General features: G+C 47.2%; 7 protein-coding genes across 7 annotated transcripts in view; 4 read left to right on the top strand and 3 right to left on the bottom strand.

Annotated features, from left to right (window-relative positions):
- Window position 1: 1 nt before the first annotated feature.
- Window positions 2-488, bottom strand: MCYG_03555 (DNA-directed RNA polymerase I subunit RPA12; the record flags this gene model as incomplete). The annotated part of the gene is made up of 3 exons (XM_002848003.1): window positions 2-20; window positions 78-315; window positions 374-488. The coding sequence occupies 3 exons, from the start codon at window positions 486-488 to the stop codon at window positions 2-4; spliced, it is 372 nt and encodes a 123-aa protein (XP_002848049.1).
- A 627-nt stretch (window positions 489-1,115) lies between these two features.
- MCYG_03554 (conserved hypothetical protein) lies at window positions 1,116-3,328 on the top strand (the record flags this gene model as incomplete). The annotated part of the gene is made up of 6 exons (XM_002848002.1): window positions 1,116-1,263; window positions 1,372-1,802; window positions 1,892-2,211; window positions 2,268-2,424; window positions 3,106-3,185; window positions 3,247-3,328. 6 exons carry the CDS (start codon window positions 1,116-1,118, stop codon window positions 3,326-3,328), a joined length of 1,218 nt encoding a protein of 405 aa, XP_002848048.1.
- Window positions 3,329-4,046: 718 nt separating this feature from the next.
- MCYG_03553 (conserved hypothetical protein) lies at window positions 4,047-9,597 on the top strand (the record flags this gene model as incomplete). The annotated part of the gene is made up of 5 exons (XM_002848001.1): window positions 4,047-4,185; window positions 4,248-4,455; window positions 4,522-4,667; window positions 4,738-6,763; window positions 6,816-9,597. The coding sequence occupies 5 exons, from the start codon at window positions 4,047-4,049 to the stop codon at window positions 9,595-9,597; spliced, it is 5,301 nt and encodes a 1,766-aa protein (XP_002848047.1).
- A 436-nt stretch (window positions 9,598-10,033) lies between these two features.
- MCYG_03552 (NADH-ubiquinone oxidoreductase subunit) lies at window positions 10,034-10,834 on the bottom strand (the record flags this gene model as incomplete). Its single annotated transcript, XM_002848000.1, has 3 exons — window positions 10,034-10,331; window positions 10,409-10,519; window positions 10,578-10,834. 3 exons carry the CDS (start codon window positions 10,832-10,834, stop codon window positions 10,034-10,036), a joined length of 666 nt encoding a protein of 221 aa, XP_002848046.1.
- A 355-nt stretch (window positions 10,835-11,189) lies between these two features.
- Window positions 11,190-11,883, top strand: MCYG_03551 (ATP synthase f chain; the record flags this gene model as incomplete). Its single annotated transcript, XM_002847999.1, has 5 exons — window positions 11,190-11,237; window positions 11,304-11,318; window positions 11,468-11,618; window positions 11,719-11,784; window positions 11,858-11,883. The coding sequence occupies 5 exons, from the start codon at window positions 11,190-11,192 to the stop codon at window positions 11,881-11,883; spliced, it is 306 nt and encodes a 101-aa protein (XP_002848045.1).
- A 620-nt stretch (window positions 11,884-12,503) lies between these two features.
- On the top strand, window positions 12,504-16,727 carry MCYG_03550 (conserved hypothetical protein; the record flags this gene model as incomplete). Its single annotated transcript, XM_002847998.1, has 3 exons — window positions 12,504-12,957; window positions 13,213-13,230; window positions 13,276-16,727. 3 exons carry the CDS (start codon window positions 12,504-12,506, stop codon window positions 16,725-16,727), a joined length of 3,924 nt encoding a protein of 1,307 aa, XP_002848044.1.
- A 727-nt stretch (window positions 16,728-17,454) lies between these two features.
- MCYG_03549 (histone acetyltransferase ESA1) overlaps window positions 17,455-17,555 on the bottom strand; it is a gene marked incomplete at both ends in the record, with an annotated part of 2,007 nt that continues 1,906 nt past the window's right edge. The window contains one exon of the mRNA XM_002847997.1: window positions 17,455-17,511. Within this exon, the coding sequence (XP_002848043.1) occupies window positions 17,455-17,511 (57 nt within the window). The remainder of the gene's footprint in view (window positions 17,512-17,555) is intronic.

Here is a 17,555-nt window from a genome sequence, read left to right as displayed (position 1 = left end):
TTTAGTTGTTTGTATTATGCCTGGATTGAGATAGATGGTTAATAAAAAGTATGTTTCATTATCTAAAGACCACTTACTTGTGCCCGCATTCGCAAGTGTAAAACACCGTGCTTCCCTCGTCTGCGCTACGCAATTGCAACGTATAGTATCTCATCTCCGTCCGACCACAATCTGGACAGGTCTGCTGGATTACTGCATTCGCTGGTCTATCTTCCTCAGTTAACGCGCGGACTGCAGAGCTTTTCGCTCGCAGGGCCGATGGGAACGCATTCGGCTTGGATTCCGAAACAATAGTTCTGGAAGCACAATCTAAAGCTACGCATAAGCTGTTGCTCTAGGTATAAGATTAAACTGATTCGAATGATCACTTTACCTCTATTTTTGGTTCCGCAGATGTCGCAGGTGAGGATCGTGTTAGCATCGCCGGTGGATTCGTTCAGAAGATTGCCACAGTCAACGCAAAATATCAGAGATCCAATCGCAGACATCGTGAAAAGATAAGTAGAGTCGAAGGAAGAAAAAGGGAAAAAGAGGTAAGTTGAATAGGTGACTTGCGAATTGAATGATGGGAGATCGATGTAATATAAGCAGAAAAGATCTTTGTAGTCGAAATATTCGGCAAACTTTTTATTGGTGGAGGCTTTTTCAGCATACTTAAATATTCGTTAAACGTACTCTAAACCTCGAGTGAACAAATTTGAAGAATTAAAGTAGCTTTCCCCATATTCGTTATATATGATGGCTTCTACTATAGAGTTACTGGATAGGGCTTCATTTTCTAGTATACAGTTTTGGAACGCTATTGATCGTGAAACAGTATCCTGCAGGAAGTCGGGGGAATAGATTATTGTTCCTTGATGTATTATCTCAGGACCGTTCACTGCATAGACTCGGGGCACTCCATTTGGCCAGTACATATCTAAACACCTACTCAGGTCCTCTCATGCTCCGTTAACTTGCTGCATAGACGTAGATTAGGCAAGTTGACAATATGTGCGAAGTGTCCTGTACAACTCTCGATATTCCATCGCTAGAGTTGTTAAAGAATTTAGATAGCCAAGATGCAGTAGTTATACGCTAATATTGTCAAGCAATACATGTAATGTTGAGCCGATATGGTGAAGACGAACGGACGAGTAGGGAAGTTGTTAAAGTCTATGAAAGTGGTCAATTATGAAATTGGCCTACATTATAGAAGTGGGCATTTTCATACGTGGGTGGTTCATCAGCCAGTTGGAGCACTCTGCAGCTTGCCAATTGAAAGTAAGTATACGCTGAGCTCTCACTATTTATATCGGGTGCAAAGGAATGCCCCCTGGCTGCGTGCTAATATATCTCCCTTGGTTTATCCTTGTCCTGGTAACATTGTAGGACTTCCTTCAAAGATACGGCGTATCCTCACATTATCTTCAACTATGGCGACGACTGCAGAGGCTCTTTTTGATACTTTTGGAAAGCGTTACGAAGATGCGTTCACCAATGACCCTAATCTTAAGGAATTTCTGCGATTTGCAATGAAGAGCATCCCAAACCATAGTAAAGTTCTTGATGTTGGGTGCGGAACGGGTAAGCCAGTCGCGGATATCCTTGCCTCTGCTGGTCATGAAGTCCACGGAATCGATGTCTCCCAGAATATGATTGATATTGCCTCCGCTCAAGTGGACGGTACATTCGTAAAGGCAGACATGCGGAATTATGAGCCTCAGTGTCCCTTCGATGGTGTATTTGTGATTCTCTTTTCCAAATTACCCCAGGAGAAGCATACTCGATGTGCTTCAAGTTCTCTGAATGGCTCAAGGCCGGTGGGTATGCGATTATTGGGGTGACTCCGAGCACAGATTTGCCTGAAGCTCAATACACTCCTGATTGCATATGGGATTGCGTCCGGTAGCTAAGGAAACCATGGATGGATAGCTATACCAGCGAGGCCTTCTTTTCCGAGGAAAGATGGAAGAACATGCTTCAATGCACTGGTTTCAATATCGAGTCTGAGGTCCGCTATTATTTCACTCCAAATGGCCCAGGCCATAAGTACCCTGAGGTTCATTACCTCCTATTGGCAAGAAAGGTGGAAGACCAGCCGCTCCTGGGTCCATATGCATCTCCAACAAAAGACGAGCTGCTCTCTATGCATATCCGTCACCATCCAGTGGACCGCTTTACAAGTTTTGAGTTAGATGCTTTCCTTGAGGTTGTCACAGAAGAAGTCCTGTTATTTCGCAAATTGTTTCTTAGCAATACCACTTCGCATTGGACACTGATAATAGTCAAGATCTTGTAGATGGTGCTAGCATCAACTCCAACGTCCACTTATTTGATGGTTCTGCTGAGAGCTTACCATTCCCGTCTGGGAAGTTTGACATTGTCCTGGCATCATGGATGTTTGAGTCCGTTAAGGACATAGAAGTAGCACTGGGAGAAATTGTGCGTGTGACAAGGCGAAATCCATCTTCTCGGATATTGATATTTCAGGGAGGGGGGGGGGGGGGGCAGACAACGAATTAATCCAATTTCTTAACACAACTCCTGCGCTTACCAAAGCCAGTCATCAAGGCTGTCTTCTTCATTTTGCTAAAGAGTACTTAGCGGAACATGAGCTCCGCAAGGCCAACCTGAGCCGTATGGGGGCACATTATAAATTCCCAGAAGAAAAACTGTCTGAAAGATGCGAAGCAGCCGCTAATATTCTCGCTGGGAGCTCCCTCTCCAAAGAAGATATGGAGGTACTTATTTCAAGGCTGGAAGTACATTTTCGGGGTGGGAATGAGCATATACTTGGCTCCAGCATGGTTTCTGCTGAATGCAACGTTCATTCCGACAGAAACGAACAAGAGAGGTCAGGTGGCCGTCCCCGGGGTTATAAGGGGTGTGAAATGGTTAAAAGGGGATGGAAGCTCGTGTTTACCAAATCACTTTCAAATACATAGTACACAGGCCAGTGAATACATAACGTCCAACTGAAGTTGGGAGTAGTCACCTACCACAAATAGCATATTTCCTTTTGATGACTATAGTCAGCATGTAAATATTGCTCTATTCACCCTCTTCGGCGAGCTTGGATGAAATAGCCATATCGGGGCTCATCAGAGTATAGAACGATCATAGCAACGCGAGTCCGGCTGCTTCAGAAGGCCCACACTTTCTGGTAACATCCACATTGTAGCCCAACATATGACTCTAAGCCAGTAAGTACTGGGGTATATGCCCGAATTGCGGTTGATTTGAGAGATGGTCCTTGCATAACAGTTTACAGCAGTCCCTCTACGGTGCTATAGGCCAACCTGTTGGTTATGATATTGAAACACTGGATATAAGGCAGTATAAATGAATGAATATTCACTAGTTTGGCTTGTAATAAAGCACTGCCAGACAAAACCGATGACTAATCATCATATAGTCACGTGCTACATGAATATTAAAGGCAGTAGTTCTTATTTTGGTTTTATGATATCAAGTAGAACCGTTTCTGTGGCGGGATTGCATGCTAGAGGTATATTTCCTTGACAAGGTGATGCTGTGTAAGACTAAAGTCTTTTGCTCAAAGCTAGAGGATCGTCTTAGGTACTAATATACTTAAACATCTGTGGGCAAAGGCGCTGTTTCGAAGAACAAAGAGCTGTTCACAAGAGTGAATAGGAGACATTTAGCAATGTAGCTAAGAGGAAAAGCTATGAGGACATTTGTAACTACCTGTACTTATGCAGGATTAGGATTGACTGGTTGACCTGCCAAAATCGACATTATCTTGTCGCTGGCTGCTCATCACTAAAGAAAGCTAGTAGTTTTAAAGGATAATTCCCTAGATCTTGAAAGAGGCTCGTCTGATTATATAACTGTGGCTGTGGCGCTAAATATGCAACCTTGCAAGGAGTTGATCGTATAAATAATCCGACGAGCTAATCGAGATAGAGGCGTTTCTGTAGCTGTTTGTCTCGAGCAGATTATTCGATAATATGGGATATCACCAATGGCACTGAACGAGATACCGAAATGCTGCCTGCCTCTCGTACCATCCATCGAAAACTCTTAATCAGTAGGACACTACCATGCAGCGTCCGTTTGAAGTTGCGATCCCAGGGGGAGGCAGCTCGACTTACGATGCAGCTCGTCGACTGCCTCGTCCACTCTCGGTGGACGCAGCACTGCAGTTCTCGCCCATGACGAGTGCGCCGATATTTGGCCTGGGTAGGTTGGGGTCTGTCTGTCCATCTGTGAGTGACGCTGCGCTGACCTGCCGCCTCCTGTAGATTCTATCTTGCGGCCGGATATCGAGCAACCCTCACTTGCGAATTGGGCGCGCACCTACGACTCCCACACCGCCGGCAGATTAGTAGATACCCTCGACAACGAAACACAAGCAAGCTCTACGGACTCGTCTTATATTGAGAGCGTCCGCAAGAATATACATAACCTGCTGATAGGCGAAGGTTTGGTGGGCGATGGCCTGACGAAGATGTACGTTTCCCCCTCTTTTCTGGCATGTTTCCATGGCTCACCTTGCTGATGATAACACGGTTGTAGTCAATTTAAGGTGCCCCCGCGGATAAGTCAACCTCGTCCCTCTCAGAAGACTCAGACACCACCAGCCAACATGGAATTCACTGCTCATGAGCGGCTTGGACCTTTTGCAAAGATGGTGCTGGATACTACAAATGTGCCCTATAGATGTACGCTCTTCAATCTTCTTAAGCCTTTTGGGACTTCATTATCTATACATATTTGCTGACTTATCTGCAGACCCGTCGCCGAGCTCTCCCAGTCCGCTAAAGCAGGCCCCTCGTTTGAAACCGTATCCCGTTCCAGACCAACATGATAGGAATATCCGTGATAATGGTAATAAAGTGGCCTCCAAAAACCAGCTACCGGATGTATCGGTAAAACCTGTCATCATGGTTCCAGCGTTTCCCGATCCTTCGCAACTGAGCGAGTACCAACATATTCCCGAGATGTCCAAACGGCGGCCTCGGTCGCCATCCACACAACAAACGGAATCTGTAAAACTTCGAGACCAGAGGGAGGTGATAAATACTGCTGTAGCGAACCTACAGTCACTTTTACAAGATGTATTTGAAAGCGAGGATGAACTGCAGCTCGAAAGCTCGCAAGACCAAGAGCAGAATGCTAATAAATATTTTTACGCCATGGATGCAACCGAAGATAGCAAACCATGTCTATCGTCCGACGCTCATAAGCAGCTACAGAAGGCATTCAGAAGTGTATCGGGGTATGGTAAACTTGGCGATATACCTAATGAATTTATAACGCGAGTCCAGAAACTCTGTGAAGCTCCCATCATGGCTGTTCAGTCTGTTGATACTACAACAGAGAGTGACATGTCGGATACTAGCCTGGAAAATTGGGCAAAACTACTTGGGGGCCTAGAGAATGCACTGCTCGCTATGGGTACCCTCCTTCATACTATGGACGGCCGTACCGATGCTAAAGAGCTTTGCTCTGAAGACATGATACAGCTTATTCCAACCGCTCTAAATCATATTTTTGAACACTGTATCATACCAGCAGTCGAATGCAGGCCGAATGGCAAAGACGCGGCCATTTTCAGTCTATATTCAGGCCAGAAGCAAGCAATATTGAACTTAACCCAACAGTCGAGGAAAGTCCTGTCTCAGCTAGGCATTTTTCTCTCTGCAGTTGATCTTGTTGAGGGAGCAATCACGGCTATGGAATTTATGGCAACGAAGTTAATATTCGTTGAGAACGCCCATCACGAGAAAGAATCCACAATAGGAATTCAGAAATTTGAGGCAGTTAGACGTTGCGCTATGGATATGCTTGCAAAGATATTTGCCAAATATGCTGAGCAGCGGTCCTTCATCCTAGACGAGATTCTTGTTTCTCTGGAGAAGCTTCCTTCTACCAGACAAAATGCTAGACAGTTCAAGCTAACGGATGGCAAAAGCATCCAGCTACTTTCCGCGTTGGTTGTACAACTTGTTCAAACAACTGCGCTTAGAGGGTCTTCGCAAAACGCAACCAAATCCAAGCTGTGGCCATCCAGGCGGAACAATAATAGCTCAGATGATGACGAGTCAGGCTCTGAGGATGAAGACGACACTTCACCGTTTATAAGTCTTTCCAAACAGGTTGACCAGGCCTATGATAATGCCGTACGCAGCGCGCAATATATCACCAGATTTATTGTCCAGCGAGCTATGACTTCAACGAAAACTGGCGACCAACCGTACAGAAATATCCTAGATTTATTTACGGAAGACTTGATAAGTATACTTGGCTCTTCAGAATGGCCTGGCGTTGAACTTCTTTTACGTGTGCTCGCTTCTCAAATGGTAGGGATAGCCGAGCACGATAAAAGCACAGCTAATGCAAAAAATATGGCCCTAGAACTATTGGGCTGGATGGGGTCAGCAATATCGGATTTGACCTCTACTGCACAACACTTAAATAACTCAACGGACGAAGGCGATTCTGAATTGACGGAGTACATAAGGCAGTTATTCGACAATCATATCGGTCGCTCATTACATGTTCAAGATTTGGTCGTTCGTGATGGTCCTTATCGTATCGCACTCGAGTACCTGAATACTAAAGATGTTGCTGGTTCACACCTCCCAAGTGCTCGTGACTACCTTCTTACGGCGTGGGCTAAGACTGCATGCACCGTGCACTGCGAATCCGCTCAGAACGCTCAAAACGAGGCCTTGTCTCGCGACTCTTCTGTTCGAAAGCTTGCTATATCATTAAAAAGTTTGATATCCGATCCCCAATGGCTCGAGCAACATCGGTATGTTACACCCTATACTTTAATGCCACCCCGATAGCTAACGTTGTTCTAGTGAATTCGAGACCATTTCAGCCCAGCAAGCTCGATTCGCATATTTGATAGTTATTTTAAGTAGTGGATTCTGCAAGGCCTTCGACACCATCGTTAAAGTCTTACTCAGCTCGATTTCTAGTGACCAAGCAAAGGTGCGCAGTAGAAGTTTAAAAAGTGTTATTCATATGCTTGAACGCGACCCAAGCTTGCTAGACCGAGACGATTCTATTATGGACTTGATTCTCAGATGCGCAGCGGACTCCTCTCCAATGGTCCGGGACTCCGCACTTACGCTGACCGCCCGGTGCATATCCCTCAAACCAGCATTAGAGAACGAGTGTTGCCGTGCAATCTTAGCTTGCGCTTCTGACCCAACAGTCGGTGTGCGAAAAAGATGCATCGGCCTGATGAAAGATGTATATGCGGCAACCTCGAATAAAGAGTTGAGAATCTCAGTAATAGAGCATGTACTAAAGAGAGTGCAAGATCACGAAACCAACGTGGCAACTTTAGCACGGCAAGCTCTGGAAGAGCTCTGGCTGTCACCGCTTCATGCCACGGACGGTTTCGACACACCCCAGGCTAAGGTAGCTCTCGAAGAGTTGGTTGCGCTGTTTATCGGTGCAGTGCAACGAGGTGACGAGGTAGTGGCCAACCTTGAATCTTTCTTCAAAACGGTCCTTCACTCCGAGTCCAAATCAGTGTCACAAAATTTCAAAATATGCAAGGCTGCGGTTGCTACTCTATTTGAAAACGTGGTTCACGGGTCCAATGCTGATCAAAGGTCTCTGCAATCGCATCTTCGGACCTTAACGGTGTTTGCGAAATCCAATGCTAGACTTCTTACTCCAGGCCAGCTTGAGACCCTTCATCCTTATATTGGACACCTATCAAGCACCGATGATCTGCTACTCTTCCGCTCTGTGGTGGTCATATATCGCTGTGTGCTTCCACATCTTTCATCAGCCCACAACAATCTACTCAAAGATATTCAAAACGATCTTTTCAAAAGCGTTTCCAAATTAGCTAGGACTGAACTTAACGAAGTCATGGCTTGTCTCTGGACCATAAATGGAGTTTTACAGAATACAGAACGGCTAGTCAAGCTCACAATATCTGTCCTCAAAGGCATTTATCAAGCGTCAAATACAAAACTTGACGCTTCCACGAGTGCCGATGCTCTTGGCCGCGTTCGAAGCTATATAAGAATTGCCGGTTGTGTCGGAAAACACTGCGATTTGGAGAAATACACATCATTTTTTACTCAGGCATTCCCTAAATCCAATACTGAGTCTGTTTCTGGGCTCATGGTAGAGTTTATAGCTCCATTTGCGTCCTCTGCGTATCCTCATGAACTAAGAATCATGGCCTTGGAGAGCTTGGGGTCGGTATGTGAAACCTGGCCAGAACAGTATGGCAAAGAGAAAGCTAGGGTTGCGTTTTCTTCTGTTTTCAAAGAAGACAACGGGGACCTTCAGGACATTGTCCTAAAAACTTTCTTAACTTTCTTCTCTATCCATGAAGGCAAATCAGAGAAGTTCATCAATACTGCTGAATCAAACGGCGAGAATACCGACACTAGCAGACTTGGAGGCTCATTGAAAGCGAGTGCAAACGATGGTGCAGCTGCCTTAATCGCGCAAAATTTCCTTCCTCAAATGCTTCATGCCGCCATGTCGAAGCAGGATTCTTTCGCATTAACTGCGATAGAACTTATCGCAAGTATTAATCGACAAGGCCTTATCCACCCGAAGGAATGCGCAGGTGTGTTAGTATCTTTGGAAACATCACCCAATTCAACTATCGCGAATACGGCATATGAAATTCATAAAATGCTTCACCAACAACACGAGTCTATGTTTGATCGTGAGTATATGAGGGCTATACAAGATGCCTTCTACTATCAACGAGACGTCATTGGAGACTCATCTGGCGCTTCCGCTAGGCCATTTGCCCCAAAACTTGCTTTATTGTTTGACATTATCAAACTAAGTAACAGCAAGTATCAAAAGAAGTTTCTCACGAACTTTTGTTCTAAAGCTAACTTCGAGCTGAAGAAGTTAGACTCTTCGGGGACACCTCCTGAATATTTAGAGCTTACAAGATTTGTTTGTCAAAATGTTGCATTCTTCGATTACACCCAAGTTGCCGAGCTTTTGGCTGCAATTTCTTGTATGGAACGTATCGTGGGAACAACTGGAACTGCTGTGGCCCATTCCATAGAGACTGAATTACTCTCTGTGAAGGTGGCAGGGGTGGTTGAACAACCAGAGGGAGGACCCAACAATATGCCCCCCCTGATCGACTCTGCAGTTCTAAAGCGGCTCGCTACAGCTGCTGCAGGGCTATCAATGTTATGGGAAACGAGATCTTATTTACGCCGTCTTTACAACTTGAACTTCCACGCGCTACAAAAAGAAGGCAAAGTTGCTATAAAAGAGTTAAACAAGCCTGCTTCAAAAGTCCCTGGAATCTCTGGCGATCGATTCTGGGAGGCAGTAGCACGAATTATGAAATCATTGGACAATGCAGAATCGATGACCAACATGTGCCGTGAATTTTCTACTCTAATGTCGGTAGATGATGAACTTAAAATTGCGGGTGATGAGGATCGAGGCAGCCCCGACCCGTTTGCCGATGTAAATGACATGAGCAATGTTATTGGCGCTACAACCAGACCTGGGAAACGAAAGAGTTCTATTTCTGGCGCCACCACCCCTAAGAAGAGGGCGAGGGGCAGGCCAAAATTAGGAAGCAAACGCCCCAGTGACGGTTCAGACGAGGAAACCGATATTGACTGAAGCCTTCCATTTTCTATTTCTACCTTGTATACTATACCATCTTTTTATGCCATTTCATTTATTTATGGGGGGAGGGACCTGGCGCATGGATCATTCCACTGGCTTTAATTCATCTCAAAAAAGCGAGCGTCAATATGGTGAGCAATGACGGCGGAACGGCACCTATGGTTTCAGCGGAGTTGGGCCAGAGAGATCTATTATATCATTATGCCACCAGGGGTAGGTAATCTGTAATTAAAACAAGCGTACTTAAGAAACACAATAGATTATATTTTCTCATCCTGCCATGCGAGTTCAGGAGCCCTAGCTTCTAGTATAAATTAACCAAATGGGATACCTAACAAACAGTAATGAATTTCTAGAACTACAGCGTACAATTTGCTGCTTGTGAAAATAGTATATACACAACATGAAATGATTTGAAGCAACAGGCCACTTATTTAGTTTTGATGTATTTGAGCTTCCCGGCCTCGTGTAGGAAATTGTTGGCATAAGCCTTGGGCCGGAAGACACGCTCATTTGGTTCCTGAACAAAATACTCGTAGCCTTGCTTCTCAGCAAATCGAATTGCGTCTTCTTTCGATCTGAAGTTGAGATGGGTTCCCTGCATGGCATCTGCGGAGGATTGCCATCCCATCAATGGATTTTCCCAGCGGTGGCCCTTGGATAGCACATCCCAGTCCATCCTCCAGTGGTGGCTACGCCAGGTGCCGGATTGGGTGGCCGGTTTGGAGCTACGGTATATTCTGCGATGGAACAAGGGTAAGTAAGATGGGGCCATCAACCGGGAGCTACGCTGCTGGAATCATACCTAACTGTTCGGGCCTGGAGGTCTGTTGGAGCACCAGAGAGAACAGCGGCAGCAACAACTTCGCTTGGCTCACTTCCATCCATAACTCGCTTGGGGACGGGGGAGAACAGGCTAGAGGGACAGTTAGCATTGTATATATACGTAAGCACCGACTGCGGAGAGTCCTTACGAAGTGCCGTGGTCAACGGTGGCGTTATAGTCTGGTTGATGGCGTGGGATTGATTCACCGGCAGACTCTTTGCGGGTTATAGCGCTTCCGGTGGATGGTGTCGCGGGGGCATCTTGAGTGGTGGTCTTGACGTCTCCGGCTGCTTGACGGGTGGCGGAGGAGCTCAGGTACCGGGCATTGAGGGCGTATGCGGATCGAAGGGTGCGCGTGCAGGCCAACCCCATGGCGGAGGGCCCACCAGCTCGCATCAACGACATCGTAGAGCTGAGGTATGCTGGCGTGTTTGGCCTTGATATATAGAACTGCGTCTCCAAGCCAACTTCTTTCGAAGATGTTCAAAATCACGGGATGTCCGAAAGGAAGCCGGAATTTCACTTACACCGATGTCCCGATACGGTTTAGCGCGCTCTCGTTGCAACTTCAACTTCATTCGCAAAGACGACAAAAGCCATTCGAGAAGGAAAAAGTACGAATACTCTCGATTGCCCATCACCAGCACTTAGTCGGTGACCTGTGTCTACGGTAATTGACCTCTGGCAGACCTGGCCGATGGACTGCTGTTCTTATTTGATGCGCTAACCCAGTGTTTTTCGCGGATAGATCCGAGCAGCCATGAGCTTCATTGTCCGACGAGGGATCTCTACCCTCATCCCCCCAAAGGTACGTTCGTGTTCACTTGGATGGGAATGTCAAGAATATCAATTGGATGGCTGACCACTGCTACAGATTGCCTCTCCTTCGGTTCGTATACCGGATCGTTCATCCCCTCAATTGAGCGTTGTTCCGTTTGACGCCGTATTTCGACGTGAAGTTAGACGACAAGAGCTTATACACACGTTATACGGACGGACAATGCGGAAAATGTCACAGCTAGCTAACAATGTCACTAGGCAATTGGTGCTGCTAAGGATGCTGCCCGCATGGAGCGTGTAAGCGACTTCTATGCCAGGCTCCCACGCGGACCGGCTCCCGAGGTCAAGCCCACCGGCATCTTTGCCCGTTACCAGGCCGCCTACTTTGGCAAGAACGCTTCCTCTGCCCGTGAGTCCTAGCCTACCCACACATACTCTAACTGTCTCGGGGTTCCTGCTGTTGGTTGTTGGCCACTGTAGAGTTGCACTGTTAACTGCTTTCTTCATAGCTCTTGTCCACCTCATCGTCGGTCTGACCCTCCTCGGATACAGCATACAATACGTCACCCACCTCCGTGAGTTCCCCTGCCTCTCATTCTTGCACTCTGAAATAGCACAGGTCGTCTAATCGATACCTTCCACCTCCAGGCCACCACAAAAACAACCCTCACTAGTCGGATCCCAACGACACTGTACCACATATGTAGATATTCAATAGAATGAATTCACTTGCTACACACACACACACCCACACACATTCTCTCTCTCTCTGTCTCCCTCTATAAATATCATCTAATATAAAACATCATAAAATCATCTTGTGTAGAGGCTGCGCTAACCCGATCTGGGCGATAAGTCTTGGCAATGCTGGCCCTTTGACTTTCCTTCATCGTTCAAAGTTGTCACTTTTCTTCTTGATTTTGAGGATTTTCAACTTCGTCAACTATCTTGACAACATCCGGTGTCTTGTTTCCGGCCTGTTATCAGTGTCCCTGGGCTTACTGTAGCTGGCACTTTTGGTTCTTTCTTTTCTTTCGCCTCACCAGGATAGCAAGGAAGCTTCTACTGCATCTCCGGCCAACGCGTGTTCTAACGACCTTCTCGTGAAAGTCCTCCCTGCGGATAGGCTACTTGGGTGGTTCTCCGTCGCCATACATAGTTTTTGACAATACGTATGTCACTCCTTTATACCATGGCTGGCCCTTGCTGGGTTCCTTGCGGAAGAAAGAGTGATGACAGCTGTGATATTGGCTGGGGCTGACCCATGTTTCTTGAAGCTACATAGAGCATTGTTATGGCAGAGCAGAGCAGCAACGATGTGGTAAACCAAACCCGGTCGGGCGGCGACCTTTCGCCTTCCGACGTTCCTGCGAGCAAACCTGACAATTTGACTGCTGGAGGGGACCGGGGGGATGTTCAAACTTCTGATAACAACTCAACACCAAAGGTAAACGCAGAGCCGTCGCAGGAAACATCATCGGGTAACCCATCGTCGACCGAAGCGAACGGGGCTGGGGCAGATAACAACGATGCTGAGGCCAGCCTGTCGCCGAATGTTGGAGATGGAAGTGGAGGGTCTGATACGGATGCGAGCCGACCTGATGCACGATCTAACGCGGACGGGGCACAGCACTCCCGAACGAGCTCTGTTAAAAGGCCGGCATCGTTCAAACCTGTTTCATTCGCTAAGTTTTCCGTCACAAAGCCATCGGGATCGAATGGGAATAACAAATCAACTCCGGAGAAAGGTACATATCCTCCCTTTTTATATCGAGGTTTTTTTTTTTTTTTTTTTTTTTTTCTATTTTCTTTTGAAGGACTGAATGTTGATTCTATCGATACAGCACCATTTTTAGCATCAACTCCGCCTTCATCTACCTCCACCCCTTTAAGCTCGAGACCACGGCTGGTCGCAAAATCTGGGAGCGGGCTACGAGATTCTTCTCCGAGAACATCCACCGCTGGAAATAAAAATGTCTCTGGGGCCCCCGATGCGAATTTAGTATGGAATAAGAACCGACGTAAGTTATATTCAGTTATAGCTTGACTACTTCTGCGATTAACAGATCTGTATACAGCTGTCCAGCCGCCTCCAACAAAGCATCTTACAGACGAAGAGTTGAAGCAGCAATACGGAATCCACATGACATCACGCATACAAACTGATAACAACGAAAAGGAGGCTAAATGGGCCGATATTGACGATGATGAAGATGACTGGGCCCCCGAGACTATTGAGTGGAATGATGGCACCAAAATCACCTTAACCCATACAGAAGGAACCGCGCCAGGTTCGCAAGAGAATAGTGGCCCGACTATCAATTCAGCTGACCAAAAGAGACAACCATCACCAGTCAGCAACGCGCCACCCGCCCGCGAGGCACCTAGACTGCTACTTTCGAAACCTTCAAGCTCGTTGGGGTCGAATGCCACAATCCTGAAAGTCGGCGCAAGCGCGGAAAAGCAGCAATCTAAACAGGGTAGCGATTTATCAAAAAGTACCAACGACAAATCTACATTATCGTCAAAGGGACCAGCTGCAGTGAGATCGCCCTGGGCTCCCTTGCCGCCTGTGGAAAAAGCGTCTCCTCTAGCACTTAATCCACCTACACAGAGCCAAGCTCCCCCTCGATTTAACCATACTGAGCTCCACAGACCAAATGTTGCATCGGCTCCTCCCACAAAGGAAATCGCTGCAGATGACTTCAACAGGTCTTGGAGGGATAGGCAGCCGGCCGCTCCCCGTGAACTATACAACTCTCAATCTGGTAGATACGAACCTGTTTCAGACAACCGCCATGGTTCTCTAAGGAACGATAAGTCTATGAAGAATGACGGCCATTTTAGACCGGCCTCTCTCCTCCAACGGTCCATGCATAATGAGCAACCTGGGCCAGCCGAGCCTTCGCCCGCTTTCCAGACTCACCGAAGTCCTACGGAAGGTAGTTCTTGGGGCCGCCGGCGCACTTCCTCGAATGTAAGTGGTGGTAGTGGAGGGTTTGCTAGAAGAATGTCGTTGGGTAGGCCCGATCTTCCTTTCAAAGGTGGCCCTCCATCAACTGGAACACTTGAGAGGTCTGCCTCACCAAATGCACGTCAACTCCAGAATGGGCCAATCGCTCCAAGTCTTGGATCTCCGTCTCAGCAATCACACAGAAGCCTTGATCATGGACCTCCCAACTATCATCAGTCTTCAACTAATTCCCAAGGCAACGCACCCCTACCAGGTACCGCAGAAGGTCCAACCTCCCAGCTCCCAACCATGGTTGAGGACCCTGTCGCAATGCAGCAACGAATCATGCGAGAGAAACGAGAAATGGCAAGACAACGACGCTTAGAACAAGAGGCCAAAGAAGAGGCCGCTAAACAGGAACGCATAAGGATAAAACTTCAGTCCATGGGCGTACCTCCTAATGAACTTCCAGGCGCAAAAAGTGCGACACAGTCTTCAACGGCCGAAACGAAACGGTCTGCTGGTCCACCAGCAACAACTGCCACTACGATGGCATCGCCGCCAAAGCCACCAGTCCCGGAACTAACAGGAGAACCCAAGCAATACGGCATGATGAAAGTGCATCACCCCGAGTCAGTGAAGAAGTTAGTGGCGTCTTCCGAGAAGGCCCCTGAGAAGTTTCAGCAGGCTGGAAACCAAGCTCAAAGCCAACAACTATCACCTTCTCATAAGCAATCACGACCCGAAGCCTCACCTACTGTCAACGGATCAAAACCTGCCCAAGAGGCTCAGGCTAAAACTTCTCAGTCAACTTACGAGCCACAGCCAGAGGAAAGGCCACCAAATTGGAAATATTCAGTTCCTTCGACATCCACATACACTTGGCCTAGCTCTAAAGGCCATACAGCAGCTCTTGGTGCTCTTTGGGGACCGCCGACTAACGATAAGGCTTTGGGCAACGGAACATTTGATAGAAACCTCGCCAGCTTTCCATCAGATCTCAGTTCGCTAGGTCTGACGGAGCAACAGCATATCTATCCCCAACCGGGCCAGGAAGGGGCAGAAATGCCTGACGGAATTTCTCGTCCGCTACCTCCTCCCTCGAAGGCTATTCAAGATAACGGAAAGCCCTTATCTCCTCTATCATCCCCTGACCATGTGCGGCCAGATCTCATGGGTGATAATCCAAAACCAATCGCTCCTCCTGGTCCAATTGCACCGCCGTCTTACAGTCAAGGCCAAAGATGGCAGCACGACCGACAGCCTCACCGTAATCAGGAAACTGCTGCTTGGAGTAATTTCCATTTAGTTGCTAGAAAATCAGAAATGGAGGAGAACGAAAGGTTTCATCAGGACCTCAAAGCTCTCCGTGAAGAAGAAACCAGGACGGGAATTAGTCCTTCCCTGCAGACAACTTTCAACGAAACATGGAGACAAGTTGAAACTGGGGAGCGCTTAGGAAATCGGAATATTATCGGGGTGGTTTCGAAAGCCTCCGATAATAAGGATACTCAACCTTCTCCATTCCATCAAATAGATTCCGTCGGTGGCATTTCTTTCAGTGATAAGCAAAAAGTCGTGCCTCCGCCCCCAGCTCGCGGCTCTCGTTTCTTTCCCCAGGGCGCTGAACCAAAGCGACCAAGTAACCAAGAGTCTATGTCACGTCGTAGCCAGTCTCCTCCCCCGCCAGAGGAAGTGTCCAGCCATCCTGTCTTCACAGGCGACTCTCAAAGACCATTAGTTCATCTCCCCAACCCTAAGCCACGCGTCAAACTCCCTCCTGGTGCACTCGCAGTGCCTAGTCCACCACCGCCTCCTCCAGCCCCTGCAACATTTGCTGCTATGGTTGCTTCACGCCCTCCTGCCCGAGCACCTCCACAGCCAATTGCCAGTACCACATCTTGGCAAGATAGATTTAATGGGCTATTCGGCAAAAAAACGTCCCAGCCTGCCCAGAGGAAAAGCAGCTCACTTGCTGTTGCATCCGCAACCAAGGAACCCCTAGATGTGGTATCAAGCGTCTCATCCGCTGCCGTATCTTTCCCACAACATGATGAGAAGCAGAAAATCATAGACTATTCAGATAAGGTAACGACAAAAGAGGTCGAAGAAGAAGAAGCAATCTTTGAAGATCGCGAGGCGGGATCCTTGCCTGTTGTCAAAGTTCCTGATATGGCGCCACGGGCCGCCTGGCACCCAGCCCCAAAGCAATCGCGCTTCCGGGCTAAGTACCAGAAACCCGTCTTATCACAAAGTATCGACCCATTTCTCATGGCAGGTATCGAACGGGATAGCAACGGTGAAGTCGTTGTTATTGTTCGACCACCAGGCAAGGACTTGAAAACAATTACCTTACCCAAACGAGGCGGAAGCAGCTCAGCAAAAATTCGTTCGAACCCCAAGAACCGTTCTAGGAACACTAGGTCCAGAGATGGGAGTGGATTGTATCAAAATTCACAGACTACCAAAAAGGCTGGGTCTACAACTACAAATACCCCCTCTACCTCGCTCTCAACCTCCACTCGTACAGGCTCTCACAAATCACACCAAAGCAGTTCGAAGTAGCCCTGTTTTCTCGCCACAGGAGCCTGATATCATGAGTTCTTGCCGTCACCCTATATTTGCCTCTTAATACCATGAATACTTTAATTGTCGTGAGATGGAAGCAAACGTGGACTCTTCTACTAGTCGAGCTTGTGTTTTTTCTGCAGTTTCGGGAAGATCCTACCAAACACAGATAGCTTTTTTACCCCTATTTCGTTTTCTCTTTTGCCGTCCATTGATCCTTGATCACCCCTTCTTGTTTCCTCTTACCATCCTTTTATCTCTCTGCCCTCCTAGTTCAACTTTTCTCTCCGCTAGCTTTGTCTTCACCCTTCTCACACTAATACTATCGCTCGAACCTCTACTGCCTAGTAGCTCAACTCTCACATCCCTCAGCACACCGATAAAGACCTTCCGAAAGGAAATCAAGATCTTTACTTAACTCCAATACTTTGCCGTTTCATAGGATGCGATAGGTTTTGAAATTGAGGACCTGTAATTTTATGTCTTTTTCTTTCCCTGTAATTTTCCAAATATCCGATATGAGGGCGTATATCTGGGAAGCTGCAGCTTTATATGCTGTCCACGTCTACGTGGTTATGGCGTCAAAAGTAAATATATTTAATTGCCTTCGAAATTCAACCAGTAGTATACAGACAGAAAACACACGCATCCAGACCCAATGCCAAAAAAAAAACATAAACATGCATCGCTTGCTGAAGACCATCCGAAAACAATAAGTTATACACTAGTCCCATGCTTGAACCCCATTACCAGTTCCATGTCCTACTGGAAGCATTGAAAACTGGGGGTTTCCATTGAAGACGTGAAGGGTCAATATTCCTAGCA

This window comes from Microsporum canis, genomic scaffold, assembly GCF_000151145.1.
Source record: "Microsporum canis CBS 113480 supercont1.3 genomic scaffold, whole genome shotgun sequence".
Classification (NCBI taxonomy): Eukaryota; Fungi; Ascomycota; class Eurotiomycetes; order Onygenales; family Arthrodermataceae; genus Microsporum; species Microsporum canis.
Note: the sequence above shows the minus strand (reverse complement) of the source record. Positions and strands in the feature narration are given on the sequence as shown.